The sequence below is a fragment of the Schistocerca piceifrons genome, chromosome 4 (genome assembly GCF_021461385.2).
Source record: "Schistocerca piceifrons isolate TAMUIC-IGC-003096 chromosome 4, iqSchPice1.1, whole genome shotgun sequence".
NCBI lineage: Eukaryota > Metazoa > Arthropoda > Insecta > Orthoptera > Acrididae > Schistocerca > Schistocerca piceifrons.
The window spans coordinates 389,609,880-389,634,448 of NC_060141.1; the positions used below are offsets into that span (position 1 = coordinate 389,609,880).

At 44.7% G+C, this 24,569-nt stretch overlaps 1 protein-coding gene across 3 annotated transcripts in view; it reads right to left on the reverse strand.

Annotated features, from left to right (window-relative positions):
* Nucleotides 1-24,569, reverse strand: part of LOC124796256 (ETS-like protein pointed) — an 820,436-nt gene that overhangs the window by 7,543 nt on the left and 788,324 nt on the right. For all 3 annotated transcript variants that reach the window (XM_047260361.1, XM_047260360.1, XM_047260362.1), the window contains 3 exons: nt 4,721-4,846; nt 2,663-2,977; nt 542-793 (listed from right to left, as the gene is read on the reverse strand). In XM_047260361.1, the coding sequence (XP_047116317.1) occupies nt 542-793; nt 2,663-2,977; nt 4,721-4,846 (693 nt within the window). The remainder of the gene's footprint in view (nt 1-541; nt 794-2,662; nt 2,978-4,720; nt 4,847-24,569) is intronic.

Consider the following 24,569-nt stretch of genomic DNA (forward strand, 5'->3'; position numbering starts at 1 on the left):
GATTTTATGTACGATGCTTCTGACACGATTAAATAAAAATCAGCGACCCCTCTGGTGGTGGTTTGGCTGTTTTCCAGAACCATTTTCTTTACTTCTTCCACGCTGTCGCCAATAATTGTTGTGATAGGACATCCAGGACATCGTAGTCGTCTTGAATGTCTTCTCGACCTCTTTGAAACGTTTAATAACCCTCGTAAACTCTTGCCTTACTCGTAATAGGTTCGCCAAAAGCCACAGTCAACACTCTGGTTGCGGTGCTGCACTTAATTCCATTTTTCGCGCAAAATTTAATGCAACTTCTCTGATCCATCTTTTTCGAAATTAAAAATTCGGCGAGCACTCAAAAACGCATATAACTGACAACAATATAGTAAATATTCAAAACAGCTGAAATTACAGACACACACACATCGGTGACACGTGCACCAACGAGATAAAAAATCTTGGAAATGAGATGTGTAAAGCCCGCGAAATTAAGAAATTCCCGTTACTTTTTGATCACACCTCGTAGAAGGCATCGTGTGAGCGGCTAGACACTGACCTGAGTATCCGGCGAGCATGGAGGGCTGCAGCACGGGCTTGGTGTCGGGCGCGCTGTGCGCCAGGTCCTGCGGCCCGCGCGCCGCGGCCGCGTGGTGCGCGTGTGCGTGGGCGTGCTGCAGGAAGGCGGCGTGCTCGCCGCCGGGGCCTCCCCCGCCGCCCCAGTGGTCGCCGCTCGTCGGCACCGTCTGGAACGCGTCGTACGGCGACCCGTACGCGTCGGCATACCCGTCGTGGTGGCCGCCGTAGCGAGCTGCAACCGACCAGGGAAGTCGAGATGAAGCCTCTGTCGCGCCACACACTCTACGATTACGGGTCATATCTTTTGATAACGTTGACTGGAACACACCCTTCGAGATTCTCTGGTTATTATGGATGATGGAGTGCAGTTATAAGAAAAGGAGGACGCGACAAGGGAAGCATTAGTCGGAAACGTAAGTTAAGTATAGACAGAACGAATAAAAGATTGCGTTGTTTTCTGATGACACAGTAATTCTGTCAGAGATGGCAAAGGATTTGGAATACCAGCTGAGCGGAACAGATAGTGTCATGAAAAGAAGTTATAAGATGAACACCAACATAAGTAAATCACAGGTAGTGGAAGGTAGTCGAATTAAAATATATATGGAGGGAAATTATTAACACATGAGACAGGAAATGCAATAGGACCCGCCAGGGTAGCCGAGAGCGCTAACGCGCTGCTTCCTGGACTCGGGTGGCGCGCCAGCCTCTGATTGAATCCGCCCGGGGGATTAACGACGAGGGCCGGTGTGCCGGCCAGCCTGGATGTGGTTTTCAGGCGGTTTTCCACATCCTACTAGGTGAATACCGGGCTGGTCCCCACGTCCCGCCTCAGTTACACGACTCACAGACATTTGAAACTTTCACACTATTTCACGATTTACACTAGACGCAGACAGCTGGGGTACACTAATTCCGTCCTGAGGGGTATGGCGTGGCGGCAGGAAGGGCATCCGGCCACCCCTTAAAATTAACCATGCCAACTCCGTTCTTAACCCTGCCGACCCTGCGCACAATGCGGGATAACGGCAAAAGCAAACACGAAATGCAATAGAAGTGTTTTCCTATTTGGACAACAAAATGATGAACGATGCAAAAGGTAAAGAGCATATAAAATGCAGACTGGCAAAAGCAAGAAAAGATTTTCTGGAAAGTAGTATTCCGATGAAGTCGGATACAAATAAGTGTTTTCTGAAAGCATTCAACTGGAGCGTAGCTTTATATGGCAGTGAAGTGTGAACAATGAACGTTACAAACAATAAGGAAAAGCATTTCCAATATGGTGCTACAGAAGAATACTGAAGATTGGGTGGTCGATTGAATAACTAATGAAAGGATACTGAATGAGACTGGGGAGAAAAGAAATTTGCGGCTCAACTACGATGGATCGATTAGTAGGACAAATCCTGACACATCAGAGAATAATTTGGTGACTGGCTAGGAGGTTCAAATGTATGGAATGTCCAGCAGTTAGTGTAAAATGATATGAAAAGACTTGCACAAATACGCTAACACGGAGAGATGAACGAAACTAGGGACAGGGAATCACGCCTTACGTATAATTTAAGCAATTTGTACAATCAAATATGAAATTAATAGGTGATTTAACTGCAACGGAAACAGCTGATAATCGTGAATTTATGTTGTTGCATCAGTGATGTTGTAGCCAGACTCACGGGAGGTCTTTACTTGGAATGGTAGTTATTTCAACGAATAAAAGAGAAGAGCTGGACTTTTAAGGGTAGGAGACATTTCACCCAGTGCGTGTAAAACTACCTAACAATCTGCCGTCTGTCTCAGCTCGAACCCAGAAACTGCTTTAACCAGCAAATTGTTACAATTCTGCGATTTAAAGAGTGTGCAAAGGACACAAAAGGAGAGGAGAGCAAGTGAAAAAGTTGAAGATGGTAGTTGCGAGTGTCAAGCCAAGCACTGTTATTCACTACTCGAGAGGAAGTGTGCTGTATCCCATATGAGTAACGTTCATCTACAGAAACAGACTACAGGGATCATAGCAGCGTTCCTCCTCGGAGAGGAAAATCGTTTGATACGCAGCACGTTACGAGGCAGTTAGATAAAGAAGTGCTACGGCGTTACTCACCGCGGCTGAAGTTCTTGACGTACTGCTGGTACTTGTCGAAGAGCGGAGGCGCAGCAGAGTAGAACTCCGGGGAAGACTCGAGGTAGGGTGGTGGTTGGTGGGCGTCCAGCGAGTGGTAGTCCTGGTCGTGATCGAAGTGCGCGGGACCGGACGGCGGCTGCTGGCCCTGCGGGGGCGGCTGCGACGAGGGGGGCGGCTGCTGCGACGCCTGCGGGGGCGGGGGCTGTTGCGGGGCGCCGAACCCGTCGTCGGCGCTGCCCAGCGCCGCCGCCTGCGCCTGCCCCAGCGTCGGCTCCAGAGGACCGAATGCGCCGCCTGCGCAAACGGGGACACTCGTCACGGTCCGTGCAGAACGCCGTGCTGGCCAACTCAGTTCGACATTCACACTTCTTTTGCAAGCCTGGTTTTTAGTGTAAGCTACCTGAGAAAGCCTCACGAACTCAAAGGTGCGTCCCTCTTACGTTCAAATCTCTGCATGAGCTCTCCTAGTAACCGTTTAAAATTCCAGAACGAAAGGATAAGTCTATGACGAAGATACTACTGTAGGCTACTCTAACAGGCCCCATACGAGAGTGACAGATTGCAGTAATAGTTCAATCTTGATCGCGATCTGCCCATAGATTGCAGTACGTGGGCAAATTGCATGTATGTGGAAAAACAGCCGGCTGCAGCGATCGACTGTTGATCGTTCGGAATTCTCGTAAAGTGTGATGAATCGCATGTGACGAATCATCTATGTGTGGCAATATGGCTGCGAGTCATTTGTCTAGTCATTGAGCGTGATTGTGTAGTTTTGTTTCGTTTCGCTATGTGCAAGCGGAGTAAGGTCTTTTCGTCGGAATTTATAATTACTTAGGGAGGACTGGCCACTCTGAAAAGTGAACTTGAATGCAGTGCTGTCACTTATATTACGAACAAATCCTAATCTGAAAGCACTGATACCCTTAGATATTACAGCTATTACCACATTGAAGCTGATCTGCAAAGTAGAAATTCATGGGGAAGTTCTTAGTAATACGATATTCTGAGCTCCAGACGGTGATTTTTAGTTACTTATCGAACGATTAAACATGTTATTAAACGTTTTTACTTCTAAACAGAATGAGATAATATTAAATGACCGCTTTAATTTAAATGCTTAGGGCGTACTATTCTACAGATATACAACAGTCCCTTGGCATTTCATACACTGCTTCGTCATACATTTTACAAGAGTTATGGAAACGAGCAGTGGTGCTGTTGATAACATTTCTGTAGAAACACAGAGATGGCAAGGAGACTGTGTCAATACTTGCAGTTAAACTACAAGACTAATAGATGCAAAAGGAGTTGAGAACATTAAGACACAGATTGGTAGAGAACGAGTCAAACGGATATAAAATATGTAGACATAAGTCTTGCCAAGTAATATGACTCTACCAGGTATATGATTCCTGAAACAGGTCTGCAACAGCAGAGGTTTATTGCACAAACAAAATGTTATTAAATACTTCTAAGTACACTGTCAATATTTCCCAGCATTCACAACATGACACTAAAAGTATGAACTTCGTAATTACGTGCAGGACCGAACCGTTTCATAGTAGTGCCTAATAGTGATACGTGTTGGAAAACGTCACGGCCGTTTCTATCCATATTCGTGATATAAAAAGCACTCGTTGCCATCATCGGTTTATACCATAAAAGTTTTCAGCCACTAGCAAGAATTAAGTGTACAGGCATGGTGATACGTTGCCAGCTATCGTTGATTTCTATCTGTTTAACCAGTTCTGCCCGTTTTGGAAGGACCATTTAGTCCAGTTTTGTTGCAACTGAGGTATCGAACTGACGTAAAATAACACCGCGTGTTACGAGCTACGTTCAAAACTTTTCAGATCAATATCGTTTAGCTTGTCGTACAAGATATTGTCACTGTCCCAGGCTGAGCGGTCAAGGTCTCAGACTGCGGTGGTATGACCAGAACCGTCAACGGTTTCTCGATTTCAGGAAGACGAGGGGGAGGTAATGGGAAGCGGGAGCGAGCAGTAATGAGGTGTAGGTGGCGGCCGCAGCACTCACCGTCTTTGATGTGGTATCCGGCGGGCGGGCGGAGGTGTATGAAGGCGGGTGGCGGCGTCGGTTCGTCGCGGCCGCAGTCGGCGTCGCGCGGCGGCACCGCCGGCGACCTCAGGTGGCTGTACCCGCCTGCACACAACACAACACCAGCGTTTAGCACAACGGCACTTGCGTCCAGCTTGTCATCCCACCAGTAACGTCGCTACATTCCTCCCCCCCCCCCCCCCCAAATGTAAACGAACGCTTTCCTCAGCGATGCCATTGTCGTTTACCATTAACGCACACAAGGCGAATTGTACCTCGTATCGTTGTTGTTTGCCAGTTCGTTCACGCGTGCTACGAGAAGACAAACGACTGCACATAAGTTGCAGACGTTACATGTGGAGTGTACCTCTAGATAGGTTTTTGTTGGTGTCATGCTCTTCAAATTCTATCGTTATGATTCGTTATACAATAGGAGTGAACACACAGAATTACGCTTGTCGCCGATATTAGATCGAAATCGTCACACTCTGTTTACAGTTTGCTCTAAAGCCAACTTCAGTATTGTAAGTATCCTATTTTTACACATTTATTTATTAGTAACAGCAATGGTTGATAATTGTTGCTGCTACCGATGTAAATAGCAATACGTGATAGAAGCAACAGTAAATTTCATGGGGAAATACCAAGTCACCACGTGACATACAGGGCAATGTAGGTTGAAAATAAAAATATTTATCTGCTCATCTCAATGCTCATTCCATAGATATTCCTACTCTGTGTGATTCTCGTGTGACCTACGCCAGCACGGTAATATATTTTTACATCCTTCTGTGAAATCAGATGTCCTTCGTAATGATTTTACTGAACGCTCTCACAGGTGAGTTTCTTGGAACCATATAACCCTTCCACTCTGGACAACCAAAAGCCCTCGTCAATCTCGAAAAGCTAACAATGCCCGATGAGACACACTCAGAAAACAAACGTACAAATTTTACTTTAAATGCTTCTTTCTTTATTAAACCAGATAACTGAATTTCCTGTCTGCCATTTGTACTTCAAACTACAAAGGGACTATTCCGAGATAAAGCATGTAACGCTGACTGCCCAAGATTTTCTATCTTTTGCATTCCATCTACTTAATCCTACTGCTTCTTGGAGACGGAAAGTACCCTGTCAGGCTTCACTGCCAAAGTATCTTGCTCCATCAATGGGGTATGTTTTGGAATTGTAAGGCGATTGGGTATGTAAGACGGAAAGAAGAAACTGTGATGGCATTTTGTTCAACGGGTGTGAAAGTCCGCCTAAAATTATACCCTGATTAAGCAGCTGATCTCTCGCGATTTCGACGCCCCTACCGCGCCCAATCCTATCTAGACAGCTAACACCTAGTGCTAGACAGGTCAAATCATATACTCTGGGAGAACGATGCAGTCTAGTAAAATCCAACTATTGCCATATGTAACAGTGAAAACATATTAGTGATACAAAACGAGGATTTCCACAATACGATTGCACACCAACAATTTTCAGACTCTTGCCGTAGTTATGGAACTTGTAATAAAACACTCATTTCTCGCAAACACCTAACTATATACTTTTGCATAATTTGCAATGTTTTGAGACAAGTAAATTTATTTTACAATTATCCAAATATTAAATATTTTACTAGTCTTATTTGGATTGTTAAAATGCTGAGTTTACTCTCAATCAGGCTTTCTTTGATAAAAAGCCAAAGCATAGACATAATGTAAAGAGTAATGTACCAATCGATGAGTGTATGTTACAAATAAGATATCGCCCGCATGGCATCAGCAGCTTGGAAACTTTTGCTGTTGCAGAAAAATTTCGCTTACAAGTGAGAAGCTCCCTGAATTTTGCAACAGAGTAACCAGCTGTAGGAAACTCACGAGAATAATAGACGCGTAACCTTCAAGAATATGGCCCTGAACTTGTAGTGCAAAATAATGGCGTTGTAAGCACAAGGTAAAAGACAATGTGGTGTTCCGTAAAGAGTAGGCCTAAGTCGGTGATGTAAAGTGCTAAGACCTATGGCAGCTTACGCGCGCCAAGTCTTCACAATTACCGTCATGTAAATAATCCGTGTCCACTGCTTGCACTTCTAATCTGGGCGCGTTGACCTGCGGCAAACAAATAACTATCAGAACCTCGCCACTGCTCACTTCACGGAAACATTATCGTTCATATACGGACAATCGGTTATAAGACGTCCAATTAGTTTAATAAGTTCCTTGCGCTCCATTGTCCGTGTTGAAAACATCTTGTAAGCATTGCTTTACTACAATGGCCTTCGCAACGTTAAAAAGGTTGATTTCAACACTTGGGAAAAGTTCGGACATGAATTACTAATACAAGAAAAACTCATGGAAAAAATAAACCTACATAAAATGTAAGTTCTTCACGTTTTGTCGCTGGGTGTTCTGGCATATCGATAAAGCTACATTTAAAAAAATAATGTTTAAAAAGGGTGGTATTGAATGACTACACACACCTGCATATTCTTAACTATAACAATGAGATTCAAAATGGCTCTGAGCACTATGGGACTTAAACTTCTAAGGTCATCAGTCCCCTAGAACTTAGAACTACTTAAACCTAACTAACCTAATGACATCACACACATCCATGCCCGGGGCAGGATTCGAACCTGCGACCGTAGCGGTCGCGCGGTTCCAGACTGTAGCGCCTAGAACCGCTCGGCCACCCCGGCCGGCAACAATGAGATTCTAAATCAATAAACAACGAACAGAAAACTGCAATATTTGTACTTTTTTCCGTTGTGCCTACAGAGTAGGAGCATGGAGTGGCAGCGTACTGCGGTGTCGCCAACTTCAAACGAGAAATGGCACATGACTTTTGGTATAGCAGTATTGTTCACACGAAACTTTAAAATCACCTTCAGTGCTAGAGGTGAACATCGAAATACTTGAAAGAAGGAACACTTATTTTTCACAGGTCACAAAGTCACGTGACGTGGGTGACAACGTAGGCTGTCGACACAAATCCTATTCTGCGTATCCGAGTGCTTACTCCATAGGTATTTCCACTCCATGCTTGTTCTCACCACCCCACACAATTTTTAAGCGTCTAATCCTACGGAAAGAAATTCCAGATGTTATGTACTCGTGTGCCAGAAGATATTTACAAGTTTCAAAGCGTTTAAAAAGGCATGCACTATTTATCCTTTAGCCAACGAGAACGTATTACTTCCTAACATCCTTGTACTGTCTGCTTCAAACGTGGTAAAGATTAATCCGAAATTAAAGAATTCTGAGTACATACAACGTATATTTCGCAAACTGGGAAACACTGCCTCGGTGCGTCCAAGTTCGGTGGTCGCTCGGCGTTCCATATGGGCAGCGAGGCGCGCGCCCACACGCGGCTTTCTCCTGGCTGCCTCCTCGCTCTGCCTGCCACCATTAATTGCGCGTTTCGTAACACCGACGCCGCGTAATACTGCTCTGTAACGCGCTTGTCTTACTGCAAACGCGGAAAGCCGAGGGCCAGACATATAGTGCACCACATAAAACACCTCGTTACAGAATGGAACTGTCGAAATGACGTTTGCTTTTGAGCTTCCGCTGTGAAGACAGTTGCAGAAATTTCGTTATTCATTGTGTTCGGCCGGGAAGCTGTTACATGGGGACAACAAGAAGGTATACTCCGTACTGGATGCTGTAACAAGAGAGCCAGGTTGGTCTCCGCACTTGAGCCAAAAACTGTGAGGGAGTGACTTTATCAGTGCCAAAGTCTGGCAGCAATGTGCAACTGCTCACAATGCGCCCACTGTGCTCCTCACACCTTATGTCAGTTGTTCCTCACGTGACAAGAATGAGGTATAGACCGGTGGCAAATGTCTGTGTCGACGAATAATCTTCACATTTTCAGCATTATCACGGGACCTTCGACGGATAATACCTTCAGAATTTTGCTGTAGGACGCTGCAGAGAGGTCTGTAATTCAACCAAGGGGAATGGCATTCTGGCTGGCGACAGAGAACTGTGCGACAGCATCGAGGTCATACCGAAGGACTGTACGTCTACGTACTCCGCAAACTACCGTCGGTGCATGGCACGGAGTACCATTATTATCGATTTTCTTATTTGCTCTATTCGCGTGATGATCAAGGGGAAAAAATGCCATCTCTGTACGCGCCCTACTCTCTCCTCTCTTACACTGTCTGATCAAAGTAACCGGACACACCTATGTAATTTGGAACTGAGTACTAGATGTCACTGGAGGCGGACGCCAGGATAAAAGGATGGCGCGGAGTACTGTGTTGTCAGCAGAGTAGCAGGAACAGCAGAATGGGTCGGTCAGAAGAGAGATAAGTGTTTTCGAACGTGGACCTGAGTAACAAACCCGTCAGGGACATCTAAACCCTTCTAAAACCGTCCAAGTAGACTGTTGTTGATATGGTGTGAATTGTAACCAGCCACAGTTAAACCAACACCAGGCAGACCTCATCTACTGACGGAGAAGGACCGCTTAGCATTGCGAAACGTGGTTGTAAAAAATCGCATCAAATCGGCGAAAGCAATCGCTCGTAAAAGTCCCACCGAGCCGAATGACTGCCCGAAGGCAGTTAAAAAGAATGGCAGGTAAGCCCCTCTACAGCCACACAGTTCTATAGTCTATGCTAAACGACGCTTGATGTGAGGGACGCCGCTGGACAGTGAATGACTGGAAAGAGGTACTTGGAGTGATGAATGACGCTATACCCTGCAGCAGTCCGATGGAGGGGTTTGGGTTTGGAGAGTGCTTCGAAAACTTCACCTTCCATCATGTGTAGTACTAGCGGAGAAGTACGAAGGATGTGATGTAATGGTATATTTTTGACGTTAAGACGTTGTCCTCTCATAGTGCACGCTAAACGCGGAAGAATATGATCACCATTTTACAGCATTATGTACTGCGGTCAGTAGAGGAACTATTCGGAGTCTATGATTGTTATCAGCATGATAATGGACCCTGTCATGAAGCACCGTCTGTCAGACACTTGTTTGTGGATAATAACATTCCTTTAATGGACTGGCTTGCCCAGAATCACGCGCTGATCCCACTACGTTTGGGATGAGTTGGAACGTCGATTTCTCTCCGAACCCCAGCGTCCAAAACCACTGCATTCCCGGTCTCATTCGTGATGAAGAATGGGCTGTCACTTCTCCACAAACATTCAGATACCTCACTGAAAGTGTCCTTGGCTGAGTTCAAGCCGCCATAAAGTTGAAGGCTGGACACGCCCAATATTAATGTCCAGATACTTTTAATCGTGTAGTGTATACTGAGGGTCCCTACGCAAGACATATGCTCGTAGCAGCATAGCGGTCGCACATTTGCATAAATGTCCTGTAAATTTACTGGGTTTTGCGAGAACTACTTTGCCTTGCTTTCAAGAATCCACGTTTTAAGTTCCTCAGCTTTTCTGTTACACATTCGTATGGACCCTACCAACGTATGACAGTCCTAGTAGCGCGTCTCTGTGATCTTTTGATGTCTGTTGTGCCTACTTGATGAGGACACCAACACTGGAACAGAACTCCACAACTCGTCACACCAGCGTCTCGTATGCGATCTCTATTATAGATCAGTCGTATTTTCCCAGAACCCTTCCAACAAATTTGGTCTTCCATTTGCTTTCACCAATAATGGCTTTGAATTCTGCATGATCGTTTTATTTCATATCGCTCATTAGTATTATCCTTAAATGCTTATATGATGTGGCGTGCGTATGTCGACAAGCGGCGCAGGTAATTTCTTGAGCTTGTAAATGTCTCGTGTGGCTTCCAAGATCGTGCACTGCCCCGAACGGTATTTATGGTGTACGAAGACCAACAAGGAGATGGGCTGAGAGTTTGAAGCTCGCTAGAATGCGTAGTGACTCGAAGAGGTTACCATATAAACGAAGAATGGGCTAAAGCCGTGGCAAATTTCGAAATACCGTGGTAAATTGTGTGATAAGACACCCGAATGACAGTCAGTTCACCTGTACAGTTGACGTATGAGACTTGTGGATCAGTGTGCTGTAAAAAGCAAGATAAGCGATTTACGAAAAAGAAAACGGGTGATTTATCAGACGCTCATCTCTTCTGTCGGAGAATCAGAAAGTCGACCTGGTGAAAGCTAAAATTAGTATATTGGCAAGCTTCTGACTGCCAGAGACCTTCCATAAGCTAATATCCTCCGCGAACTTTCGACGCTGGGTGACATACTAAAGCAATGATATAAATTTAATCAGAGGCCTACCGCTCATAACGACGTTGGGCTCGTTAGAGTCCTCCTTCACCTTCGCAACATACAGCTGCCTACACGCAAGCGAAAATTCAGCTAGTGTATGTAATAACATTGTAGGATGTGTCAGTTTGTGAACATGCGACATACATCTTTGCAGGCAGGAGAATTAGCTATAGCTTCGCTGACAACAGACATTCTTTTTTCCCGAACGCAGTATTTTTAAAGTATCATCGAGATCATAAAACCAACTGTGCAAACTAAGAAGAGAAGTATTTTGTGGCTCCACATCCACATTTATTCAATTACAGTTACGTTAACTCGAATTAGTGTGACAGTTACAGCCTATGGCAACGAAAATGTGTGTATATCGAATAATATGATGACAACGTACACGGACTAAGCGTCGTGCAGTGAAATGGGCAAACGAAATTACAGACCCTAGTTTAGCACGCGTGTAGCGTAATCCGATACAACTTCGTTGTGACCATTGTCGCAATTATCTAATCAGCAGAGGCAAGCTTACCCGCTAATGAGTGACCCTATTTGGAGAGAGCACAGTTTCAACGTATCGGCTCAATGCGACCGCTCATTGTGTGCCGGTTGCTCGTTAGTGGCCGAGCGATGTTAATTAAAACTGGCCGCATCAGTGACCAGATTAATGGCACACGGGCGGCCGACTGCGCCCACCTCGTGTCCAGCCCATTGTTCCCTGGACCCGCGGCCGGGTGGGACAGCGGGAGGCGTGGCTACGCAACAGCGGCGGCCAATGGAGGCCAGGGCGGAGCCCACGGCGCGCCAATTGGCTGGCAGTGTCACGCCTCCCCCCAATAGCGTCCTGCCCCGCCCGACCGGACAACAGCTCGGGCGGGAAAGTGTAAACAGACGGCGGAGTGGAAGGCGGGGACTGGCGCGCGCTCGCCTGGAACGGCCTCCGACCGGTGAAGTTCCACAGCGGCGCGACCTCATGCCTTTCCTCGCATCCGCCTCACCTAAAGCAAAAGTGTCTTGCGAAGACAACTCACACAGCACAGAACAAAGGAAACGAAGTAGTGATCGCGTCGTCGAATTCTGCGAAACGTTTTCGTCGCCCCTGCGCAGTGTCTTTGCCTAATTAAAGGGCATGATTACTTGTCTACGAGAAACATTGGGTAGTACACGAAGTAATACGGCACCTCGTCTGTTGTGTGTAATGATATCATGTGGTCCTTCTCGACGTATATTATAGCTCGTGTACGAACCTTGCAGGACGTGTGTAAAGAGATCGAAAGGATTCGAAGACGCGTCACAACCACTTAGTCATTTGGGCCATTACTGAGTAATCAACAGATGCTCAGTAAGTTTAGAGGGAAAACATAAGAAAGAAACGAGACTCTTTCTGTACAAGGAGAAAGTGCTACAGACTAGTGAGTCTGTGACTACATAGATTTAAAGACTTTGAGCGACCGTCAGATAAACGGTTTTCTCCTTGTTGAATTCTCAAATGGATAAGTTACTTCCCCGTGTGCTCTACAAAATGTCACGCGCTGAACAGTGTCTTACAGAGAATGTATATATTTATCGTTACCAAAGGGAGGTCATCATATGCCTGCAAAGTTCATGTCTGAAATAGAATCCGATGTAGGATTTATTACCATAGCGCTCGTCTTCTGTGCTGACGGACTTACGTACTGAGGAAGGCGCACTTTCTCATTTTACCCCTCCGTACGGTAACGGTATATTAGCCTTCGGCAGCTTGATTAAGATCCTGTTGAGAGTTAGGCTGCGCCATACGGGAAAACTAAATAACTACAAAACAGAGAGTCGAGCTTCGATCGGTTTGCTTAGCTATTCTTCGGGCCGACGAAACTGCAGTTTTAATTAAGTGGTCGTCAATGGGATCGTTCTAGAGAAAAATAAATCGTCATAAAACTTATGGGGTGTTTTGTATTCTCTTTCCCAGTCAAAAGAGCAAATCTGCTTCTCCGCAACTTGAAGTTCGTCGTTTTAACGCGTCTTCTGGCCAAATGACGTTTCCATCGCTGTTATTAGTGTTGTAAGAAATAGAAAACTACTCCTCACCTTGATCAGTGTACATCACTGTAATTCTGCAGATCAAAAGAGGAACAAACAAGATATCCAGTGAGTACAGTCACTCTTTCTGACTACTACAACTGCTCACCAAGTCGAAAATAATCAGTATATGTTCCGGATAAAACAAGATCTGGAACAAAATTTCTAACGCGTATGGTGGATATAACCATGGAGTTAGCAGTTTCTTTTGATTGCAGGCACTTTGCATCAATAATGTCACTCGACTCTAGGTCACATTATGCATCGCGATGTTATGCCAACTACGCTTCGAGTAGTTGGTGGGCACTAATCTCTTGAGGGCCCTACAAGATTTCGATGTAAATCATGACAATAAAAATGGTTCAAATGGCTCTGAGCACTATGGGACTCAACTGCTGTGGTCATCAGTCCCCTAGAACTTAGAACTACTTAAACCTAACTAACCTAAGGACATCACACACATCCATGCCCGAGGCAGGATTTGAACCTGCGACCGTAGCAGTCGCACGGTTCCGGACTGCGCGCCTAGAACCGCGAGACCACCGCGGCCGGCTCATGACAATAGTTCTTTCGGTTTGGATAGCGTGGAAATTCTTCTGATACGAAATAACGTACAAAGAAGTAGCTGCCGGTACATTTAATTTCTGATTGAATTACACATCTGCATCATTTCATACCACTGCGGCAACGTGCAGCATTGCGTTTTGATGCCGAGGTTGAGGAAAACTTTTTATCACTTCAGAAAAATAAACTGCCTGTGTGGTAATTGGTTTTATAACGCGCAAATAACTCAAACCTTCATAGCACTTGGTGTGACTTGCATTAAGGCTTTGCGTAAATGAAACATTCTGCAAACGTGATTCATCAGAGTGGCTCGTTACAAAGAAAAAGCCCGTTCTGCTAGCGGGCGTCTGCTATTCCAGTGATATTTATTGTGTGAAATAAACTTTTTTGCGATTAAGGTAGCTTTTAAACTAAAGATTTTGTTTGGGAGTGGGCATGTGCCACTGTACACTGACAGATTTATCACGTTCTTCAGGAACAGGGTTGTGCAGTATCGCTGATCATATCGCAATCATTAACAGCCATTAGACAAAGGAACAGTTTGCAAACATTTAATCCGGCGCTTCCGAAAGGAGTGCTGATAGGTGAGAGACGAGACGAGTTTTACTAATGGAAATGAGACTCTTGTCTCACACTTCGCGAGGAACACTTGAGAACAGCATAAATGACACACAGATCTTAAATATTTCACTTATCCAAAACTGAAATAGTCTTGAACTAACAGTTTTGCGTAATCGTTTACATTGCAACATAAAAACCTATTCTCGCAAAACGGCACGTCGCTGCGTTTAACACTGCCACTGTGTACTGCACTTAGGTATTGTTTTACCGTAAAAGAAGGCATGGCTGAAACATGTTGTTCTTGCCAATCTTAGGGAGCGCTATAGGGGGAAAAAGTGCGAGTATATTAGGAGCGATACCTGTTGCCAGCCGGTCTCCTGCCTGTTACAGTTATTCGCACGTGTCTATCCACTTCACGCTGCTCTAACCACTGCACAAAACTGTTGCATGTTAAGTGAGAGAAACCAGAGACGCGTTCAAATGTAGAAGGCTCCGCATTTCTCGTCGAATCCCGAGTCGTATGACCAGTTAACATTGTGTCAAAACACAGAATAAATGATTTAAAAAAAAAAATTGGAATCTGCGACAGAATACTCGGACTTCGATATGGAGTGAGATAATCAAGGCATCACGAATCGCTAATCCACTGCGCTATACTCCTAAATTTAAAATTATGCTAACGCTGAATCCATACTGTTTGAACACGCTACCATACTATATACGCTCTTGCATTTCAGCGATCTAAAGTTTGAAAAGGAGCTCAGGGTGATTTATGTGGCAGCAAATTACGTAAGCAGTTTTCTGAAAATGTTCGCGATATTCATCCGCGATGTTCTATTCTGCACGCTGTGATGTGTTGTTTCACAGCAGAATCCAACATGTAAGTACATTGTTCTGCGGTAAGTGATTCGTCGAATCAGTAAATTAACTGTGCCGCCAGTATATCTACGCATGCCTGTACTATAAAAGTGTAGTACACAGTCCAACAGGGTGTGTCTCTTGCAGATTATTTGTTTTCAATTAATATTTTCGAGACGAAGCCTGAGTCTCAAAGTATGACATATTACCCGCAACACAGTTTGCAAACAGTTTCCACATATACTACTGAATGGACCTCCAAATTACATCATATTACGACTCACAGTTCAAGAGATATGAGGTTTATGGCCATGGACCACCACTCGTCTAGAAAGTGTCGTGAAATTGAGCGAAAATGTCAATTTTCAATTATTTTTACTTATTAGTAGCACTCATGAACAATAAGTTCCCAATGAAATCGCATCCGAAGTGCCTGAAAAATAATAAAATGTGTGACGCGACCTACCCGCCAAGCCCATTTTTTGAAGCAACACTTCAATGTTAACTCAGTGAGCAACGATTCTGTTGATTACTTGCAAGCAAGCTTGCGGATATATCTAGAAGGCCGTGATATGTGCTCTTTGGCTTTATGGATCATCTCTTACTTGTCAGTGACAAGAAGGGCAAGATGTTGGAAGATCGAAAGGATACTGGTGGACAAAACGCACTCATAAAGAAGATGACAGACAATCTTCAAGTTGTTATGGCAAAGCTGTCAGACGGAACTATTCAGTGTATGTCACATGAAAAGTGCAGTATGGGCTACATATTTCCATATGGTGTCAAGAGATAAACAGCCTATTCATCATCTGTGCCACATTAGATGCTGTTAATGTCTACAGTCTCAGAAGGATAACAATCCCTACATTCACTAGGAAAGCCTTCCAAATTGTATCCTGGGTGTTGTCAGCCCCACGTAAAGGGTGTCTGGACGAATCTGAACTTCTACAAAAGTGTGGTCGTAGCAAAACTCAGAATCCAAATGTGTCTCGTATGGAGGCGATGCCCTAAAACCACATTTTCATTTGCTACAGTTGTCAGAATTAGAACTTACGATGCAGCTCTTATATTTAATTTTGGGACCCTAGGGAGACTGAAGGTATCAGAAAGAATGGGCTTTAAGATGCGAAATTTCACTCAAGACATCTTGAGAAAAATAGATTTACAGCGCCTCTCTGCGGCTGAGAAGTCAGTTGTAGACCTAGTAAAGGAAAGAAGGCAGAAAACAAGAAACCAGAAGAGAAGTCTTAAAGAGGGCACTGAGTACAAATCTGGGGCCTTCTGAAGAGGTGGAAAAAGAAAATAACGTTGGGTTGAACTTTAAATTGCATTTTCTAAACAACACGTTCTTAAAGTTTGTGTATCTTTTTCTCACAGTCTATGAAGGTTACAATTATGAAATTTTGTACACTTATTTCTATAAACCAAATAGATGTTGCCTCAAGAGCAAATTTTGAAATTCTGAGTGTGAGCTGAGATATGAGGCAAAGTGCTAGGAATTTTGCATGAATTTTATATTATACTTACAGAATTATAATTAAAATTTTTTGCAACAGACCCCTACTTCTATTCGATATGTTAAAAAAAAACCTCATTACAGAAGCTTACTACCTGCAAAGAGATTAAATAGAGAAAATTTGTAGAAATCTCTCGCATAGTTTCTGAGAAAAAGGTAGGCCTATATTTTTTGAAAATAAATGTCATTGCCGTATCTTGTTGGATTTTTGAAATAGTGTGTTTTCTTCATGAACGGCCGAGCGCCGGCCGGCTGTTCCCGAATGCAGACAGGCGCCGCGACGCCGTGCGGCTTCCGGCTACAGCGGACAAAGGGCGCCGCGAGACTACCTACAGACAGGCTCACACCGACTCTGCCACTTACACCTGTTCAGTGTCCGTACTCCTCCAGTGCACCAATACACACCGACCCCGCAACTCACAGCAGACCCGTGGTTTTCTCTCGGCCACTCTCCGCAACACGTCGGTAAGCAATGTTGTACGACTCTAGCAATGTTAAGCTAAACAATACTGTTACATTTTTATTGCCAAATTGACAGAGGGATGACGAAAAAGTACCTAATAACGAGCTTCATTTCCAGCTAATTTTGTTGGCAAGCTATTTTTAAGCCTACTATACCATATAAACTTGCACGAAACACTTCACTTCAGTGAGTGTAATCCCCCATTTTACGATTTTGCAATTGCACATTTTTGATCTGTGTTGATACCTGTCTTTCTTTAGTCTTACCAGTTTTGGTACGAAACTACAGCCGACACCATTTACCCCAATGTAATAATCCGTGTGGACTCTCTTCACAATATTCATAAAATGTAGATGTTAGGGTGAGCCCATTCAAACAAGGAGTTTAAAACGACAATGGAAATTCTTGCGGGAACTCTCCAAATGGTCGAAAGATTCTTCTGCCCAAATTTGTACACACTCTTCTAAGTGAGGGGCGAGATGCGGAATTCGGATAGACGTCTTCTTACAAGTCCCTCGATGCAGCAAATATCCTAATTGCGTGCTGTGGATCCTAAAGCTACATCGATAAGCAGGCGTGCTGGAGCACGAACAGCCGCCTACGTCGTTGAACTGGTGGAAGTACAGGAGCGGGACAAAAATATGAAAACACCGCGACAAATGCGTGCATAAACTCACGAGTAAATGCAATGCTAGCTAACCCGGCTGGTTGCGCTCTTGTATTTGACAACGAACCTGTGCAATGTCCTCAATGCGCTGCAAAATGGTTCAAATGGCTCTGAGCACTATGGGACTTAACATCTGAGGTCATCAGTCCCCTAGAACTTAGTACTACTTAAACCTAACTAACCTAAGGACATCACACACATCCATGCCCGAGGCAGGATTCGAACCTGTGACCGTAGCAGTCGCGCGGTTCCGGACTGAAGCGCCTAGAAACGCTCGGCCTAAGCGTTGCAAATGTCAGTTGTGGTCAGAACAGTGTTCTGTGCAGTTGTGAGTCCATTACGTAGGAGCTGAGTGGATTCGAACGTGGGCAAATTGCTGGTGTTTGAATGGTGGACGATTCCGTAACTGAGGTAGCCGAAGTGTTCTGTGTTTGAAGAGGCATCATATAGAAGATTTATACCGCACACAGGGAAACACGAACATCATCTGCTAAGTCACAAAGCGGACGAAAGTGTGTGTTGAGTGGTCGTGACAGACGGTCAAAAGGGGACTATGGAACACTGGAGCAATGTCATTTGGTCCAATTTCTGGCCGAGGTTACTTCCCAAGAGTGAAATATGGTTGGGGTTCAGAGCTGATTTAGGCAGAGCCATATCGTGGTATTCCATGGGTCACACGGTTACTGTGCAAGGTATCGTTACTGCCAAGGGTTGTGTGACCGTTTTAGCTGATCAGCTCTATCCCACGATTCGAAGTTTGCCTGTTTTGGAACGACAGGAGCCCCGGTATCACAACTCTCATCGTCCAGAACTGGTTTTGCGAGCACGAGGATGAACTGTCGCATGTCCCCTAACCGCCACCGTCACCACATGTCGACATTGTTGAGCCTTTGTCGTCTACTTTGGAGAGAAGGATGCGTCATCGCTAATCAGCTCCAACATCGTTAAATGAACTTGCCACTAATTTGCAGGAAAAATGGCGTATTTATTCATTCCGAGAAGACTGGAAGCGGTTTTGAACGCCAACGGTTTTCCTGCACCGTATTAGGCATGGTATTGTGTCATATTTGTCGCGTTTCCATATTTTTGTTCGCTCTCTGTGCATGCAGAGGAAATACTAGCATTAGCACTTAATGTACGATTTGAAGTATTATCCCTAAACAACGTCCTTAAGGTACTGTCCTATTACCAGGTTTACCAAGATACTCAAGTAGCCCGCCACCTGCGCGGTTATGCCAAACAAAACTGTTAAGATCTATAAGTGGTGGAGCTTACAGTCAATCATTCAGCGTTTTCCTTCGCTAGCTGTGAAGCATAACGACAGGGCCCAGTGATCAGAACTTGACTAGTGCGCGAGTTTAAAAATTCGGATATCTCTAAGTAACTGCAGGCGTGTACGAGGACAATCCCCTCAACTGTCCTTGTTAGTAGGGCATTAAAATCTTACGCTCTCCCCCTGCAGTAAAGCCGTCTCAATTTCCTTTTGTCAAACATTTTGTATTCTCCAGCAGCAAGAAAGCTTTGTACTTATACTAAGTGAAGAAACGAATTAGTATTGACTATTGAAACTTTATTCCTAACTGAATTAATCGTAATTAAATTACACCTTTTTCTCTTAGGAATAAGGAAAACAAACTGCTGTTCCATTATTTTAGACAGGGGTTGCCGACAACAGCGATAACAACAAAGCAGCTTCGTAGAAATTCGTGTCTGCTAGCGACAGGCAAAGTATGGATTCGCTAGAATTAAGCTAAGCTTTTCCACGAGTTGAGGCAGGAGCGCTATTGCGCCACAGGTGTCAGCGGCCCGCTGCTTTCTGCACGCGATCAATAAGGTGGGCGACGCCACAGCCGCAAGGGCTACTTGAGGGGAGGGCCGCACGACAAAAGCTACTTGTGGGTCCCCTGCTGCACGTGCTGTCAATAAGGAAGGAAGGAAGGAAGGAAGGAAGATTAAAGATTGACGTTCCGTCGACGAAGACTTCATTAGAGCCGGGGGGACAAGCTCTGTTTTGCGAACCATCCCGGAATTTGCCTTAAGCGATTTACGAAAGACCGGAAAACCTAATTCTGGATGACCGGGCGGAGATTTGACCCGCCGTCCTCACGAATACGAGGCCAGTGTCTTACTACGCTCCCCTTCGCTAGATGCTGGCAAGAAAAAAGGAGCTATTGTGACAGAGATACGCACTGAAAGTCACCAAACATCGAGTGATGCGGCACTAGAAAAACACAGGAATAATACTCTCCCACAAGCAAGGATCCTATGCGTCGTCATTTGCGTGTTATTGTTCTACACATGAAACAGAGATGTAAATGTTGCAAACTGCAAGTTTTTACGCCTTTTTACTGAACTCATAATTGTTGTATTGCTGAAGCTGTGACTTAGGTGCACTTACTCAGATAATGCAGACTGCACTTAATGTTCCCTGTGAGGAAGGTGGTACAAAATTGTAAAGGGAGCATGGAATACACACAGGTATCGAATGGACTGCACTTGGGCAGTTCAGTATAAGAAAATCGATCTTTCCTTAATTCGCATCCACATGTGTGCGTGTGTGTGTGTGTGTGTGTGTGTGTGTGTGTGTGTGTGTGTGTGTGTGTGTGTGTGTGTGTGTTTTAAACTGATATACGCCTTACATCTCTTTTTCACTATTGATGAATTGAAGTCTCTAAGTACGAACAAAAGGAATTATTTTGTATTATAAGGGAGCAATAATACTGACACCTTCTCGTAAGTTTCTTGTGATGTTAGCCAGGCATGTCAGTCGAGGGCAGTTCGCAGCGAGATCCGTGCCCTTGTCTAGTAGCTACTCGCCATCGTATCCAACTGGTTAAAACATGTTTACCCAGGCCCACACCTGACACACACTGTACGTTAGGCTAGCGCAAGGCCCCAATGATTTGAAGATGCAATATTCGTAAAATATGGACAACATGTTCACATGGTTATCGCAACATTAACTAAGCAATTAATAAGAGATTTGTTTTGTGTTATGTGTAAGACCATAAGTTATATTTCAGATTCCTGCAAGAGTGCCGAACGTTTCATCGCCGGACTGCAAGTAGAGAAAATGCCAGGCTTCACCCCGGTTCCTTTTTCCATTGCCACAATAAGGCTGTAGTGCCTACGCATAGATCAAATTTCCTCACCTCTGTTAGTGACCTGACGGAAGGAAGTATTTCATTCTGCGGAGAAAAAGCCGCACAAACGTCGATGGAGATGGATATCCCGAAACCACGAACAGTGACCTAATTTTTTGAAGCGCGTAGCGTGGTATGAATCCTCCTCGTCCAACAGGAAGTCAGCCTGAGAAGTCTTTGAGTCACGAACAAATGTTCGTTTCCTGTCAGCAAGTTATTCAACGTTGGGACTGACTGACGGGTAAAAATGGCACAATTTTGGAAGAAATTTCAAACGTCCCGTCACTGCTGGATTACAGTGAGAGAAAATATTGTCGGTAACCTTGTTAAATAAATTCTCATTCTTGGAGCCACTTGGAGAGATTCAGGAAAACCATGGTAAGGATGACCGGACGATGATCCGAAACCCACATCTTACCCAATAATAGTCGGTCGCACATTTTTAGTGGTTCATGTTAGCGCAGGAGGGAAGTACAGTATAATACGCCAGAAACATGGGACGGGAGATAAGGAGCGGTTTTAGGTACCGAAATGAACAGCTCTATAAGCAGGCACGTGAATGGAGCCTAAAATATATATTATTCAAGGCTGCGCAAACAGAGCATTACAAGGCGCTAAAGAATGGAAGTGATATGGAGAAGGCTAAGCCAAATTAAACGAAAAAATCTAACCTACCCTTATGTGGGTATCTCTTTGCTATACTAATGAGTTGCTGTAAGGAAGCGCAATACTATTATCGATGGTGTCATCTGCAAGTCATGGAAACAGCAGAGGCAGGGGGGAGGAAAGGGGGGGGGGGAGGGGGGCAAGCCCGACTATGCAGAGATTTCGCGATGTGTCTTCTTGATCCATTTTACATTTCTGTTTGCAGTTATAGAAATATCATTATTAGTTAAGAATTCGAATAAGTATTCTTTTAGTTTCATAACCATAATTGAAATAAATTATCTACAGCCAAAACCTATTAAAATTTTCCATGTTACTGCTTTGAATTATTTTACAACTTTCAGTGTCCGTTAATCTTATTTAAAAGGAAGACGCTGATTGGCGGACGAGTTACTTCCTGTCATTATTAATGTAAAGAAATGTAAAAAAATGAGGAACCACGACGCGAGTTAAGTATCTTGACCACTGCGTCATCTCGCTCGTACAAGGTACGTAATGTTGTCGTTACAAGCCACAGCCAAGCATTTTGTCGTCATAACCCGTAGGAAGCCAAAATTTATGCCGTCTAAAAGGGCAAATTTTCAGCAAAAACGACTGCTGCTACAGGAACGAGAAAGAGAAATAAAATGCTTCAAGGTTACTGTGGTCTGCCAGAACGATATCTAAATCATAAGGAACGTCACGGATACCGACAGAAGATGCGGTTGTCTGTGTTGCGGGGTCTCTCCTGACGCGAATGTGCCTATTAGGCAGAATTTACAGTGTTTTGAAATGAATCATAGTGACACTGAGGACTGCTTTCACTGCAGAAGCACATAATACTCTGGACTTGCCGGCAGGGGATCAGTAAAATTTTGGGCCTCTAGAGAAATGAAGAACGCCAAGGGCGCTCATACCCGGGGGCAAGAAAATATTTTACAAATCGTTATTATGCAGGATTTTAACTGGAACTAGAACTTTTTTATGGCTACTTACAAGTCGCCATTCGTCTTCCAAAATACTAAAAATACTCTACATCCCTAGGTCAATCCCACCCCCATGCAAAATATCGTATAGGCACCCTTCAAGGAAGGAATATTCGAGACTTACCGTTCCGTCGACGACTTTGTCATTAGAGGCAGAACAAGAACTCACAATGCAGAAGAGGGGCTGAAATCGTACATGGACTTTTAGCGGGAATTATGCTGATATATTACCTGAAGTGATTAAAAAAAAACACACACAAACACAGGTGAAAAAAAAAAAATATGAAGATGACAGGTAGTTGACGTAAAGACCGTTGCTTCCAAACACAAATGTTCTGTGCTAACCGGGGCACCAACCCACTAGTTTACATAGACAATTTCCTACAATGGTTTTCCGACATTTAGTTCATTTTGTAGAAGATTGATAGCTGATGAAGAGGTACTGCATCGAATCCGGAAAATGGAAATTTGTGGCACAAGAACCTCAAAGAACGTGTATGTTGATTCAACATATCCCGAGGCATGAAGGAGCAATTGGTCTGATGAGATCTGGCGGGTGGAGGGGAAGGGGGGGGGGGTAATAATGTGGGAGACAAAGGCGTGACTAGACTGAAGCAGCTCACCGATCACTGACTCTTACGCGCAGTTCTCTGGAAAAATAAATAACTAATGAAGATAGAGTTTAGCAATCCGTCAAAGAAATCGTAGGCGGAGCATCATCACAGTTGGAGAAAGATGGGGCGGTCGTCCACTTGATGCGGCGCCAATTAATGACACAAGTTGAGCCCGACCCAACACCACACTCACACTGACGACTACATTTTGTAGAAGCTCCCCAAGCAATTACACAAGGGCACGATATGAAGGCGGTTTCGCCTGGAGAATGAGGCGTTACGAGGAGGAGGAGATTAGTGTTTAGCGTCCCGTCCACAACGAGGTCATTAGAGACGGAGCACAAGCTCGGATTAGGTAAGGATAGAGCAGAAAACCGGCCGTGCTCTTTCAAAGGAACCATCCCAGTATTTATCTGGAGCGATTTTAAGTAAATCACGGAAAACCTAAGTCAGGATGGCCAGACGCGTGTTTGAACCGTGGTCCTCCCGAATGCGAGTCAAGTGCGCCACCTCGCTCGGTGAGACAGTACGAATCCTCGGAGCTTTATTTCTCATTACTCTCTTTGCTGACGGTCTTTCGTTTGGTGTAATGTACGCCTAGCCACAGAGCAAATCCTTTTGCCGCTCGTAATTCTATTCAGGCATCTCCTCGGCAGTCGAACCACTTACAAGTTGGAGATCACTTGACTGCTCGCCAAAACAGTTTGTTGTCTTGTAATGAAGATGACGAAGAGGTGAGATGAGGCGGCGTTAAGAGGGAACAAATAAAGGGCCGGGAGGTGGCAGGTGGAGGCGCACCTGCCCGCCAACAGATGGCGGCCGCCCGCCGCCCGCTGCTGCCCGGCTGGCCCACGCCGTTCTCTGGCACGAGGCCGCTCGCCACAGAAAAGCGGCACGACTGTAAGTGAAAGAAGAGTCACGCGCACCCCGAAACAAGACTCTTCCAACACTAATACTAAAATGGAAGTGGCGACCCCCTCCTCAACTAAACTTTCCCCGGTCGTGAGTGTATATCGATTCAGAGGAAACGCAGACTTTTATACCTTGCATCACGTTTTGCCATGTTTTGCATAGCACTGAGCAGATCCTACACGAATGTAATGGACTGATGGTTGTGTACCAAGAAGGAGCCTTCCCGTCAGATATTATTGCAACAAGCCGTGAAGCAATGTGATTCAGTGAGTGGCACCAAGCACGCACACTGTGCCTGTTTCAGTTCAGTTTCTACGAGGGGCGTTCAGAAAGTAAGCTCCGATCGGTCGCGAAATGGAAACGACTATGAAAATCCGATAAAGCTTTGCACAGATGTGTTGGGTAGTGTCTCTAGTATAACCCCAGTTAGCATCACGTCGCTCTTCTCATTTCTGAGCTCGCAGTGAGTGCGTAAAGATGTCTAGAAAATAGTGTCTGCCGCCAAGTACGAGGGCCTGATGAGAAATTCGCCTGAAGCTATGCAGCTAACATTACAGAACTGTCGTGCTGTTTATTCTTCAAGACAATTCTCAGCCGCATTCTGCAGGGGCAATGAAGATGCTCCTGCATCGTTTTC